This window comes from Diabrotica undecimpunctata, chromosome 8, assembly GCF_040954645.1.
Source record: "Diabrotica undecimpunctata isolate CICGRU chromosome 8, icDiaUnde3, whole genome shotgun sequence".
Lineage (NCBI taxonomy): Eukaryota > Metazoa > Arthropoda > Insecta > Coleoptera > Chrysomelidae > Diabrotica > Diabrotica undecimpunctata.
In genome coordinates this window covers 27,836,058-27,850,750 of record NC_092810.1, presented here as the reverse complement: position 1 = coordinate 27,850,750, position 14,693 = coordinate 27,836,058, and the positions used below count along the sequence as shown (strand labels likewise).

Here is a 14,693-nt window from a genome sequence, read left to right as displayed (position 1 = left end):
TAATTTCATTATGGTTATTACGCCTAGGAAGCGTTTGCAAGAACGTGTGGCGTGAGTCAGGGGCTAGTAAGCAAGATTTTGAAGTGTAAACGAGAAACGGGTTCAATGGATGTGAAAAGGTTAGGAAAGTGCGGAGAAAGAGAAAAACAACACCAGCAGATGAACGATTTTTACTTCGAAAGAGCAAATTAGACCCAAGAAAAACAAGCCAAGAGCTCCAACAAGATCTAGCAGCATCAGGCGTAGAGATTGATGACTTAACTGTTCGGAAAAGACTTTTGGAGAATGGTAGAAGGGCAATGTGCCCACAGAAAAACAGCTTCTAACTGAACGAACGAAGAAATAAAGGCTATTGTATACAAAAAATACTCTAATTGGACTGTAGACGACTGGTGAAAAGTCCTATTTACAGATGAAACTCACTTTGTCGTGAAATTCGTCAAGAAGTCTGACAATGAAAACCTTACACCATCTCAGATTGATCAAACCGTTAAACATCAAGTCAAAAAAATATTTTGGGGATGTTTTTCATAGATAGGAGTTGGATCTTTGGTCAAGTCGAAGACATGATGAACAGCCAAAAATATAAGACCATGTTGAAGCAGCGTTTGGACACAGAACTTAAATGTCAGCCCCAAGGAGGAGTGATTCTTCAATAGGACTCTGCTCCCTGTCACAAGTCAAAAATAAGAACATTAATGTTTTAGATCGGCCCGGTAATTCGCCAGAGCTCAACCGCATTGAAAATTTATGGGTCATTTGCAAAGCTAGACTGCGCTAAATCGACTGTACCTAATATAAAAATAAAAATGATAGGAGCGGTCATTCAGGTTTGTTTTCGAGCTGAAAGGATATAAATGAATTATTTTTTCATTAAAACAGCCAGAAGTAAACTAATGGGTCTATATGACTTATTTCCATTAGTGATTTTCCAGGTTTCGGTGAATATTATGATTTTTATTGCTTTGTCTGGTGATATAGAACTGATCTGGCAATTTTCCAATCTGAAAGAATCCTGTCTCCAGTCATTATTTATTAAAACTTAAACTTTTTTAAATATTAAAATGTAAACATAGGTGTTACATTTTTTTTGTTAATTTCCTCTGCACATCTCATATCGTAAGAATTAGGTAAACAAATACGAAATTTTTATAACATTGGCTTGTGTTTCCGCCCAAAATAGTTTTAGATTATTTCTGTCCGTTTAAAATGTTCAATTTCCGTATCTTAATTCATTAAACTTGTTGCTTCTAAAAATAGATAATGTCTTACGATATAGATAGGTACACAATTACTCATTTTTACTAGTAATGGTTTTAATGATAACTTATCTTTATATTTATCAAGGGATATACAGTCATATTTGTGGTTCTCTTTAAAATTAATTTACGTATATTTTTAAAGTGTTTTTACATTTTACAATTCACATCAAAAGTCATGAAAAACTATTTGTAGAGGACTGAACTCTGTATTGAAAACACGTGTTAAAATTGTTCTACTAATTAAGTGTACTTTTACTTTCTAAATCGGAAAACAGACAATATTTAAATATTAAAAGCAAAAAAACTATTACATATATTTATGCTTATAATTTTTTCTATTCATTGTTAAGAAAGTTTTGTAGTATACAAAAAAACATTTTAGCACTTTTAGTTGTCTCTTACCCCTGCAGAGGGCGTCTTCCAAAAGATGCATTTTAATTTGTTAGACACTTTCCTGCCTTCTTGTATCAATTTTTATTCCAAGGGTATTCAATTCGTGAGACTTAAATTAAGTAAACCTTTAGAAAGTTACTTTTTTTATATTTTTAAGGCCTTTATACACGATTTTATAAACAGTTCGAAAAAAAATTTACCCCTTTTAAAAAATTGGGGTGGTTTTACCTTTTTTGGTGGTTTATTTAGTAGTCGTAAATATATAAAGTATTAAAGTAAAATTGGTTTAATGAGTTGGTGTAGCAGATGTTGAGGAAAACGTCTTCTACTTTTGAAAAATGTGATTTCGAGAAAAACTAATTTAAAGTATTTTTACAGCAATTTTATAGAATAAAATAGCCATATTTATTTTTTTACGTCTAATCAGCGATTCTTGGTACATATTGGTTGCCCTCACTGTCCAGTAAAAGCTGTAAATTGTGGGTAAAAGCTTTTTTTATAACTATGCCCTCTTTTGATGTCTCGCTGCTCCTTCTATTGGCTTGAACAATACAAACTTCGTCGATATTTTCCAACCAACTCGTTGCTATTTCTCCAATTTCGCTTCCCATTTATATTTTTGTCTCCAATTTTGCCGAGTAACTGAGTAATTAAGAATTGTTTTCTGCAATATGATTACCTTTGAATTTTTTTTTATATTAGGCTTGTTTCAATGCGTCCCCTTACTTCGACTGCCTTTTAAATGACCACCAGATCCAGGCATTTTTTCCGATTTTTAAAATATAATTTTTTAAATATTTGACATTATTTGAACTTCAATATTTTTTTCTGCAGCCGTCCCGAAAACTACACTTTCGGTATAATTTATCATATCAAAAGTTCCACTTTACACAAATAGTATCGAAAGCAACTATTTTGGAGATGATTTTTAAAAAAAAAAAATGGAAATCAGTAATTAAAGGGACTCGGAATTGATTTCACATGAGATTAGTCAAGCTGCTAAAACGGCTACTTATAAATTATCGCCGCTAAAATCAATAGGGAGGTACGAATTTGCAGCATTTATGGTTAGCACTATACATATAACGTAGACTGTTTTTATTACATCCAAGTATGCAGTACTTCAGATCCCATATCATTAAATTCGTCTTGGTGTGATTATATTCAAACAACGTAAAACTTCCAACGAAAATAAGTTCTTCCCCCCCAAGTACCTAATAAAAATGTCTATATTGCTACTCACATTAATAAATAATAAAAAGAAGCGAACCCCCGACTTGATTTCATTTCATAGTTTACTGTCGCGACGCCAGCTGACGTACATTTACAAGTTTTTTGAGTTCAGTAACGAGAAACCCACGTATCTATGTGGTAAGTTGAATTATTTTTTTAGCCCCATTCATTTAAACATAAACTATATAAGTATGTTTCTTATTTATCAGGGTTTTTTCAATGCCCGGCTACCGAGCCGCACTTGTAAATTATGTCATCAATCTTACTTTTTTGAGTTTGTATCATTTGAATAGACTATTTGTTGTTTTACAGTCAATTAGGGACAATTAGTGTGAATGAAAAACTGATCGTTTAAATGGATATTTCCTTTGTACATATGTATTTGTTGCCCACCTATCTAACCGTGGTTTATGTCTTGTGTCCTCCCTGTACAATGCTGAATGAATGAATGCTAATATTTATATGCAATTACGAGGCTAAAGATTCCAAAAAAAGGCCAAAATACACAAAAAAAAAAACGATGACGACCCCCTTTTTAAATGCTTACGTGTGAGTTGATCAATAGAATCCCGGAAAGGAAAGAAACACCGGCGCACTGTAGAATCCACTACATAAAAAGAATCTCAGTCAGCGGTGATTGAGTGCTTCGTACAATTCAGTCATAGCTATTCTCATTATTTTGTCTGTTGATTCTGCGTTTCTTACATTTTGCGTTTCTTTTATTCTAAGCAATCTGCCAAATTTATCTGGTTTAAATAATGAATACTCACAATCTATTTTATTTAGCTTAGGACGACCGGTTTCGACCACTACAATGTTCTGGTCGTCTTCAGGTCTCCGGACAAGTTAAGCTAAATTAAAATGCTGAAACAATTACATATCGTAACTAAAAGAGCTCTATCAAGTTTGTTGCAAAAAGTGCCAATATTATTTATGTATGTGTGTATGTATGTGTGTGTGAAAGATATGACACGGAAACAAGTCCATCAGCCACAGAATGTTTTATTTATGTTTAAAGATATTTTTTTGTTGTTCTTGTTTGTTATTTTTTTTAGATATATGTATAAATCACTGAAGTTATACTAATTTATATTTCTACTTTTACATCTTTAATAAAATTTCTTAGCAATTCTAAGGTTTCTCTATTAGCAGTTGACAAATTTTGCGATAGACTTAACGGAAGAAAATATTTCATTTCAATAAGTGTTTGAATTAATTTATTAGATTTTTCTAAATATTTGTTGCATCAAAAGAAAATATGATTAAGATATCACAACTGCAGGATGGTGCCGGTAATAGTTTGAGGAAGTATATAAATAGTACTTACCTGCCGGTGCAAGGATTGTTGTTAAATTTTTTTGTCTGTCTTCTAGTTTGTATTTAGACATTGCTAATGATATTATTTGCATGCAAATCTACCTCTCAGTTTATAGTTTGTATCTTCTTCTTCAAGTGCTGTCTTCTACCGAAGCTTAGCGATAACTTCTGTAAATTATTTTCTATCTTGAGATTTTCTTATTAGTGATTGAAAGTTTAACCCAGTCCATTCTGTCATGTTTCTTAGCCAAGTCTGCCCTATAGCTTGCTTTCCACTATCAGACGTAAGAAGTTATATCTATAGTGCCTAGTCCGTGCCCAAGATAAGGTGTTTTTCGCTTTTTCACTATGTCTAGGAATTCTCGATCCATGTTTATCTGCGTTAGAACATCTTTGTTTCTGACGTGGTCTGTCTAAGGAATCTTCAGCATGCAGCGAAATATCCACATATCTATATGCCTTTCAATGTATAGTTTGTAGAGGAGACCAATCGAATAAGTTGCGTTGTTGCAAGATATCTCTGATACATACTCATTTTTTTGGTTCCAGATCATAAAGTGACGTCACAAGTAGATAAAGGCAAACTGTATGGTGGGATCGTCGCATTCCTGTCAAATGTCATGCTCTACGTCTTATGTATCAGCGTTGAGTCATCTCTTACTTCAACGTCGATGTCACAAGCCACGTGAGGCGCTGCTGACTGGGTGTTGACTTGGCGCTGATTCAATTCTTAAGTAGCGCTGACTGAATGATGATATTTAAACATATGACTCCAAAAATGTTACATTTAACGTGAAATATGACGTGAAACGGAACATTTCACTCGATTTTGACTTGGCGCTGACTCAATACTTAACTCACGCTGACTGAATGATGATATTTAAACATATGACTCCAAAAATGTTACATTTAACGTGAAATGTGACGTGAAACGTAACATTTCACGTTAAATGTTACGTATAACGAGATATTTGACAGGATATACGACGTTCCCATTCATACGTGACAATCCGAGCAGTTGCCTTCCCGGTTCCTGATGTACCTAGAACATGTACTCGCGAGGACATAATGGGATCATAAACGGAATATAGTATTTTATGCACAATTTTGTTTTATAAAAAAAAAATCGGTTGCCTGTAAAGTCGGTTTTACCGGCGAAGATTTTACGTGACAACGTCTTTTTCTCGGTAGAATATTTATTGATATGAATATTATTAAATTGCACAATAGGAACAAGGAATTGAATGAAAATAAGAATTGCACAAATTTTAACTATAGAAATATATTTTGTTTACTAAAACATTGTACATGTAAACTTAAACTTAACTAATTTCTATTTGAGTGATTTTGTTGAGGATAGGACGATGATAGGAGAAATATGAAATGAAAGGAAGTGTTTCTGCTGTAATGTGTCTTGAACGCCAAGAACGCTCGAGAAAGACAGAGACACAAGCACGCACCGATTCAACGCGCCTAATTCTCTAGTGCTGCGCGCGCAGCGGACCGATCATGTTTGAGTGGGAGAGAGACGCAAGGCATTCGCCGCTCCGGCGGGCCTCTCTCTCGTTCGGTGACTCATCGTAACAGACGTGAGCGGGCGTTACACTTTTTCATGAATGACTCCGAGCCACAACCTAATTTAAGACGTTGTCACGTCAAAGAGATCCTTGTAAACCTGTTATTATCAGTCACTATTTCATTCGTGAATTTAACAAAACCTTTCTTTTCAGGGCTACAGAACAGACACATCAACAGACGAACCAAAAATCAGACAAATCAAAGAATCCTTCGAACCGCCTACGTTGATCACGAAAGCACTCACCCATATCAGTTTCTACATCCTCATGTTCTTAGGATACCTCAGCCAGGCGCTTTTCCCACCTAAGTTGGTCAAAGAAAAAAATCGAGAAGGTTATCGACCGTTGTACGATCGGTTTGCTGCATTCTATTCCCGATACGTATACAGGCGTATCAAGGACTGTTGGAACTTACCGATTTGTAGCGTGCCCGGGGATGAAGTCGTACTTAAAGATAGAATTACAAAAGATCACTGCTGGACCTTTGAGTAAGTATTCTACAGTGTAATTATTACTTGTGTCATATGTTTCTAATCACTCACAAACGTCGATGTTTTGTGACGGTTTAAGTTCACTTACACCAAAAAGTAAGTATACTTTATTTAGTTTAAGTTAGTTTCATAAGTTAAAAAAGTTGTTGTATTGTAATAAACACCTAACGCATGCAAAAAACGATAATTAAGAATATTGCAAGTATAACTTTGTGACCGGTAGCTCTTTTAGAGAGCAGGCTCAGTAAAACTCGTGATTAATTTAAATAAAACTGGATGACCCGCTGTTTAATACCTACGAAAATTAAAATATAATTAATGTCATAAAAATCGAAACGAAAATACGGTGTTATAATACACACAGGCTGAAGAGAAGGAATGATGGGTTAGAGGTAGACGGATCGATCAACACTCGATCGAGTAGCGGGAAGTGAGTAATCAACACTTAGCCAGGGAACAGGTCCATATTAGATCAACATTTTAAGACCGGTAAGCAGCTGCCACTAGATCAACACGTTAGCAGAAGCACTTTGCCTTCGGTCAACACCCTAGGACCAATGGTGTTTTTCTCAGATCAACACTCTGATAGAACTCGATTCTTTCGTGCGGCGGCTCTTGTTTTATACCGTTGTCGGCCTTCCATCTACTCTAGCGCGCATCGATGGAAGTGGAACTCAGCGGTGGGTGTGCGTGTGTACGGAGCGTTGGCAGGACGGTGGCGATAATTGGCGATGCACATCATTACAACTTAACCAAACAAGGTACACAAGATACAAACGACGTATATATACGTAAATTTGAATGTCATATGCGTATATGCACCCATGTGGAGGTGTCTGTCTCCTATCGGACGCATCCCCAGGTAGTGGATCGGAACCTCAGAAACTATTAGCTAGACGGAACTTACGACGACGACTCTGGAACGAAAAATGGAGTTGAGAAGTAGATATCCAAGGAATACGAGGTCTGGCTATTAAATAACGAGACTGCTTATGAAAAAGAGTTTTATTTTAAAAATTATTCTATAATCGAATGCTCTCCTTCAATATATTCCCCTTCCCTCGCCACACACCGTTCCATTCGTTTTTTCCATTAGTCAAAGCAATACTGGAAGTCTTCTTTTGTTAGAGCTTTGAGGAGCTCCGTCGTTTTTCGCTTCACCACTTCCATCGACTCGAACGGGATTCGTTTTAAGGTAGACTTGATCTTTGGAAATGAGAAAAAGTCACAGGGTGCTAAATCAGGCGAGTACGGCGGGTGTTTGAGCACTGGAATGCCTCTAGCGGCTAAATAACGGTTCACAGACAGCGCGTTATGGGCAGGTGCGTTGTCCTGGTGCAAGATCCACGGCTTGTTTTTCCACAACTCCTGTCGTTTCTTACGAACTCGCTCTCGCAGCGTTGCCAAAACTTTCAAATAGTAAGTTTGGTGTACAGTTTGACCACCTGGAACCCATTCAGTCATCACGATGCCGTTAATGTCGAAAAAAACGATTAGCATGGCTTTAAATTTTGATTTCGACATCCTTCCAGTGCATGGATTGTCGCTTAGTTTCAACACTGTATTTGAATATCCAGGTTTCATCGCAAGTGATAATGTTTTCCATTAATTCAGGCTCTTCATGTAACCTCGCAAGAAAATCTGAGCAGATCTGTTGACTGACGAGCTTTTAGTCAGAGGTCAAATTTTTTGGGACCAACTTCGCACAGACTTTCTTCATGTTAAATTCGTCATGTAAAATTTTTCTGACAGTTTCTTTATCGACTTTTACAGTCTCAGCAATCATCCGAATGCTCATACGACGATCTCCTCGCACAATTTCATTTATTTTGGTTACTGTTTGCGGAGTTGAAACAGACACAGGTCGACCTGGACGTTGGTCATCTTCGGCCTTCAGAAAACCGTTTATACCATTCGAAAACACGCGCACGAGATAGAGAATTCTCACCATAGGCCTCTTTCAACAAATTATAGCTCTCAGTCGGAGTTTTTTTTTTAATTTAACGAGAAATTTCACATTAATCCGTTGCTCATGTTTTCCGTCACACATTGTTATCGGCACGAGAAAAAAAAAACACGTTCTTTTCTAACCTCTACAGAAAAAATACTATTACAGCGACAAAATGTGTTGTACTGAAATAGTAGACACTTCCAGCTATCCAATGCTGCATTCGTTTCCCACTCTTTCCCTCTAGGACGCCTTCTGCGCGCGCAGTCTCGTTCTTTAATAGCCAGACCTCGTAGATACCCGAGCTAGAATGTAACCTGTTTTCGAAAATGCTTCCTTATTATGTCTTTGATGGATCCGTACAAATTCCAATCTCCCTTCTATATATCGTAATTTCTTCTTAAAGGGTCCAAATTACACTGCCTTTACCTAACATTTTTATTTCTCTTGTTTTTTTTATTTATTCTTACGTGCCACCATATTTTCTATACAATTAAATACTCATTAATGGACTAACCTTCCAGTCGGTGGTTCATAACTAGACTTTGGCAAATATGCAAATAAAAATGTAGAAAATATGCGCATAAATATGCACGTGTTTACCCGAAAATATGCAAATATTTTACAAAATATGCATACAAATAAATAAAAAAATCGTAAAATAGTAACAATTTTATTTAAAAAAAAAGTGTACATATCTAAATATTTCCTACTATTCATTAAGATTTACATTTATTTTAAGTAACTACATCATTTTTAAGTATGAATAAACTTATTTAGAATTATGGTAACAATAAATGACCAAGTGGTGTTCAAAAATTTTCTAACAAAAACTTGTGGCTTCTGTCTGAGTACATATATTTATATATGGAAAAACTTCGTTCAACATCAACTGATGTAACGGGAGCATTTTTCAAACTAACCAAAACATTTGGTTCTAAATTAATTGTTTCCGAAATATTTCCAGCTAGAACACTGACTACTTCAGAAAGAATATGGTAACCTTTATTTTTTTCCATAGTAGCTTCAAATTTTTTTAAAATATCTTTTCCAATATTACCTCTACTTTCCAAATCTGGGAAAAATATTTTTAAATTTTGTCCTGCTTTCACCATATAAGGAGCAGCATCCGATAAAATAAGCAGTAATTTATTAGAAGGAATAGTTGTCGGAAGAAAAAAAGTTGCTAATGTTTCTTGTATAAAACGCGAAATTGTTAAAGCATTTGTTTTCTCAAGTTGCTGGCATGAAATAAGATGAGATTTTGGTAAGGTATCTTCTTTAAGAACACCAATCAATAAATGAGCAACATACTTTCCTGAGGAATCAGTGGTTTCGTCTACAGATATGTAAAAATAATTATCTGCAATTTCTTCCTTAATATTAATTAACACCGACGAGTATAGCCCGTTCACATTATTTCTTCTTAGAGACCGATCACTTGGAACATTAAGTTTGCAATATTTTTTTAGAAACGAACTAAAATTTACATTTGCTAATTTTGAAAGCGGTATGTTTGCAGACACTAATGCGCGACACAAGTCTTCATTAAAAGTTTCTTGCTCATCTAATTTTTTTGAAGTAGATTGGAAACATTTAGCCATTGAAGTTTGATGTTTTCCTCCTATTTTTCCTTTTTTTGCAATGTGTGAAGCAGTTCTCACATGTTGGTCTATCTGAAATTTCTTCTCACATGCTATCTATAAATAAAAATAAAAACCTTTATTTTAACCCAAACTTTAAAATATAAAAATATACAAGGTGTGTTTGGTTAATCAAATAACTGGTTTGGAAAAAAAAACACTCGCTAAGTGTTTTAAATGCAGTATTAATCCACAAATTAGTTTTTGTTACTAACCATTAGTACATCATATAACTTATTTTAAAATTCAACACAAGTTTTTTTTTGTTAATTCAATTACAATAAAAATAATTGTGTTTTAGAATAGCTGACTTCATAAAAAAAAGTAAAGGTGAAAAATTTTTCTAAATACACACCATTGTATTGTACCATGGACAATTTTTTCTCACTAAAGGAAGCTATTTTTCATTTAAAAACAACCTACGAGTACTAAATTTCAAGTAAATACGTTTATTGGTTTTAAAGTTATTGTTGTTATTAACTAAAAGAATTAATTTTTTTTAATTTTAACACCCTGTATCTCGAAAAGTAAATAAGTTTGACCCCTCATTAACTATATCGTTTTGTTCAATTTTTCGAGAAGTATCTACAGTCAAACGTTGTAAGTGTCATTTGGAAACACCCTGTATGTATGAAATATTAGATATTTAATAGAAAATATTAGATACTTACAATTTTGCCACAGACTGAACAGTAGATTTTTCCCATATCCATAGACAGCTCTTTATAAGGTTTAATCCAAGTTGAAGCACTGGTTGTTTTAGGCATTATAAAATCACAATCTTCCTTTTTGTTACGCACAACGAGTGTTTACGCTTTGAATATCAAAACAAAAATGATTTACAAATCTGAGCATCAAATTAGAAATGTTTAGGTACCTAATTCAATAAACTGGGAGATTTTGGAAAATCCCTAAATTAGGAACAAAACTATTAGCCGTTTACCTGCTGTTAAGATACAATAAATTGTAGATAGATTTGGGGATTAGATCATAAAATGCAAATGAGCGAACCCTTAGCGATTATCCAATAACTGAATGCCTCAGTGACCGAGACTTTCTAAGAATGTTGAGGGCTACTTAAATTGATCTTCTTTGAAATTGTAAATGTTTTGTACCTGTAGAGATTACGTACTTAGATCATTTCTTGATTAAAATGACTACAAAATTTTATACAAGAATTGAAATAAATTGGTATGTTTAAAAATTTTCAAATACAGTATAAAAATCAGAACTTTTATGCACTTTATGCAAACTTTTATACAAATATGCCAAAATATGAAATATTTGCATAAAATATGCACAATATGCAAAATATGCAATATGCATATTTGCCGAAGTCTATTCATAACCTATCAATATTATTATTTTTTCGTTCACAGTATCTTAAAGACCATAATATCGTAAAGACTCGGATCTTTTTACAGATAAAGACTACTCTGAGGTTAGTTGTAGTTTGTTCTAAAATTCTGCGTTTTATTTTAATCCAAGAAGATCCGGAGTATGTTTATAGCAACTGATGGGAGTAAAAACATATGCTGCACCAGCTAATTTTCTGCCTTTTTACCGCCCCATAACGACACTCACATTGACTAGTCATTGAAGACCGCGTATTTTGATCAGACGTCTAAAACATGGTTTTCGAATAAGATAATTCTTTGAGTTTTAAAATATTTATTGTATAATTTTATTGTTTATATAATTATTAAAATGTTGCATGTTTTAAATCTCTTATCGGGAATATAAAATATTTAATGTCCAATTCTATTGATATCTTATAATTTCTGAAATATTAATGCTTGCGTGGTCGGTAATCATTTATGGATTCTATTATTGTCCTATATACATTGTAATATGTAATATTATCCAGCAAGATATAATGATATACAATATAGAATAACTATTTTTTATATAATATTATGAGGCTTTGGTTTACATTAATCAAATATACCATTCATAAAGAAAATTATTATTAGGTTACTTGGAAAACCGTCGACCGCGTGTAAGATAGGCGATCATCAATTTAGTTTTAATTTTATTTATCTTAGTCAAAAATGCAGCTGTGCTCATTATAGTCTGGCTATGTCATTTTGTAACTGTTTCTTGGTTCTATCTCAGTTTTATCAAGTATGTCATTCGGAATAAATTATAAATTACAATATAAAGTCTCCATTTGACGAAGTAAGCGTTCTCAAAATACAATTCTGGCTTGTATTTCCTTACAAAAAATATTTTCTTTCACCATTTTATCATTTTCACCATTTTACGAAAAGTCATACTGAACAAAAGAAACAACAACAATACACACCATGGTTCAGAAAATAAATAAAAGAGAAACGAGAGGCCTACACGAAGTACAAAACATTAAATACTTCAGAATCCCGAGACACCTATAGAAGAACACGAAATAAAACAAAGCAGTTGGTAAGAGTAACAAAAAATGAACACTGGGAACAGTTTACAAAAAGGATGGATGGCGACTTCTACGGTACACAAAAACAAATAATATGGAGATTCATATGAAACCAACGGAAAGAAATGACAGAATTGAAGGAATACAATAATATACCAGCGTACGAATGGAAAAGATACCTGACACAACTGTTTAAAGCAAAGGAAAATAATAATCAACACAATAACGGACCTGAATTAAGACACGAAATAGAAGGAAATAGAAATAGCCATAAATTCACTCAAAAATAGAAAGTCACCAGGATCAGACGAAATAACCAACGAGCTTCTAAAACACGGAGGAGAAAGTATAACCCTAGAGATGACAAAACTTATACAAAAACTAATATTGCACTGCAAGATACCAGACGCATGGAGAAACAGCATAATGATACCAATGTTCAAGAAAAGAGATAAAGAAGATCCACAAAAGTCCTAACCAACAAAATCAATAAACTAACAACTTTATCAGATGAACAACAAGGATTCAGATCCGGAAGATCCTGCGTAGACGCCGTATTTGTACTAAGACAAATCACAGAAAAGGCCGTAGAGTACAATAAACCAGCATATCTATGTTTTATAGACCTGACAAAGGCTTTCGATCGCATCCAAGTCGAAGACGTGTTACACCTACTGTATCAAAGAAACATACCAATCAATATTATACAAACCATCAAAAACATCTACTTCCATAATTGAATACAGGCAAAGGTAAATGGAAAACTAACACAGTGTATACCAGTACAAAGCGAAGTCAGGAGGGTGACTCGTTAAACCCACTTCTCTTTAATATAATAATGGACGAAATAATACAAGCAGTACGTACAGGTCATGGCTACAGAATAGAGAACAAAGAAATTCAAATATTATGTTATGCAGACGACGCCGCATTAATCGCCGAGACAGAAGACGAACGAAGATAATAAAGCAGGAAGCAAGGTTTAGATATCTGGGAATAGATATAACTAGTTACGGAGATGTTGAAGAAGAAGTACGACAACAAAGCTTAAAAGCAAGTAAAGCGGCGGGATCTCTTAATGACACAATCTGGAAGAACAAACACCTAAGACAAGACACAAAAACAAGAATCTATAAAGCAGCAATTAGACCTATATTAACATACACGGAGGAGACAAGACCTGACACATCTAAAACGAGACGACTACTAGAAACAACAGAGATGAAAATACTTCGATGAATATCAGGGAAAATTCTGTTGGATAGGGAGAGAAGCGAAAACATAAGAAGAGCATGCAATATAGAAGACATTCATGAATGGGTGAAAAAAACGGAAACAGGAGTGGAACGAACACATTAGTAGAATGGCAGAGGATACGATAGTACGAATAGCACGAGATAAGTCACAAAATGGACGAAGAAGTATTGGCAGACCAAGAAAAAGATGGTGCGACAATTTAAACAATTTAGGAGGCTAATATTGAAGAAGAAACAGGCTTTAAAGCCTACATACAAGAAGGAAGAAGAAGAAGACCATTTTATCATTATTCATACACAGTGGCGCACCTAGAATTTTCCTGTGGGGGGTTTTGGTTGGGCACCGAAATATTTTTTATGCTACCTCCATTTTTAGTCTTTAAAAATTTGTGAGTAACAGTGTTGGAATAGTGTCCTGGGGTGGGGGTTTAACCCCCAAATCCCCCCCCAGGTGCGCCACTGTTCATATATCACCACCATCATCCATTTTGTCATGCTTTGAGCTGGTACATTCTGCCAATGAGAGTTATGTTCAGGGCCGTTCCTAGGGTATCTGCTGCCGATGTGCGAGAGTAATTTGGCCACCCTATTTTTTGACATATATATATATATATATATATATATATATATATATATATATATATATATATATATATATATATATATGTCAATATTTAAATTGTTTTAGTTTACTCATGAGGAAGCTATTAAATAAATGGCGAAATATTGAGTATCTAAGAAAAAAGAAAGATTTTCATTATAGTCCACTTTACCCGATAATTCGAACGTATTTATAAATTATTTTTTGGTCGAAATAATCATTTCTAATATATATATATATATATATATATATATATATATATATATATATATATATATAGAAAAGAAATTTAATCTTTGCAGATAAGTTAAATAGTAAACTCTTAAATATTGGGGAAATCTCTATCTTGCAGATTTCCCCAATATTTAAGAGTTTAATATATATATATATATATATATATATATATATATATATATATATATATATATATATATATATATATATATATATATATATATATATATATTAAACCTGCAGCTAAGATTAATACTATTACAGGAATCAATATTATCCGCGTCGATTATCATTGCACCGAGCTTTCGATAGGTATCCTCTTCGATGT

General features: G+C 33.8%; 1 protein-coding gene across 1 annotated transcript in view; it reads left to right on the top strand.

The window, feature by feature from the left end:
• LOC140447336 (serine palmitoyltransferase 2-like) overlaps positions 1–14,693 on the top strand; it is a 67,681-nt gene that overhangs the window by 45,538 nt on the left and 7,450 nt on the right. The window contains exon 4 of the mRNA XM_072539939.1: positions 5,936–6,270. Coding sequence (XP_072396040.1) covers positions 5,936–6,270 — 335 coding nt within the window. The remainder of the gene's footprint in view (positions 1–5,935; positions 6,271–14,693) is intronic.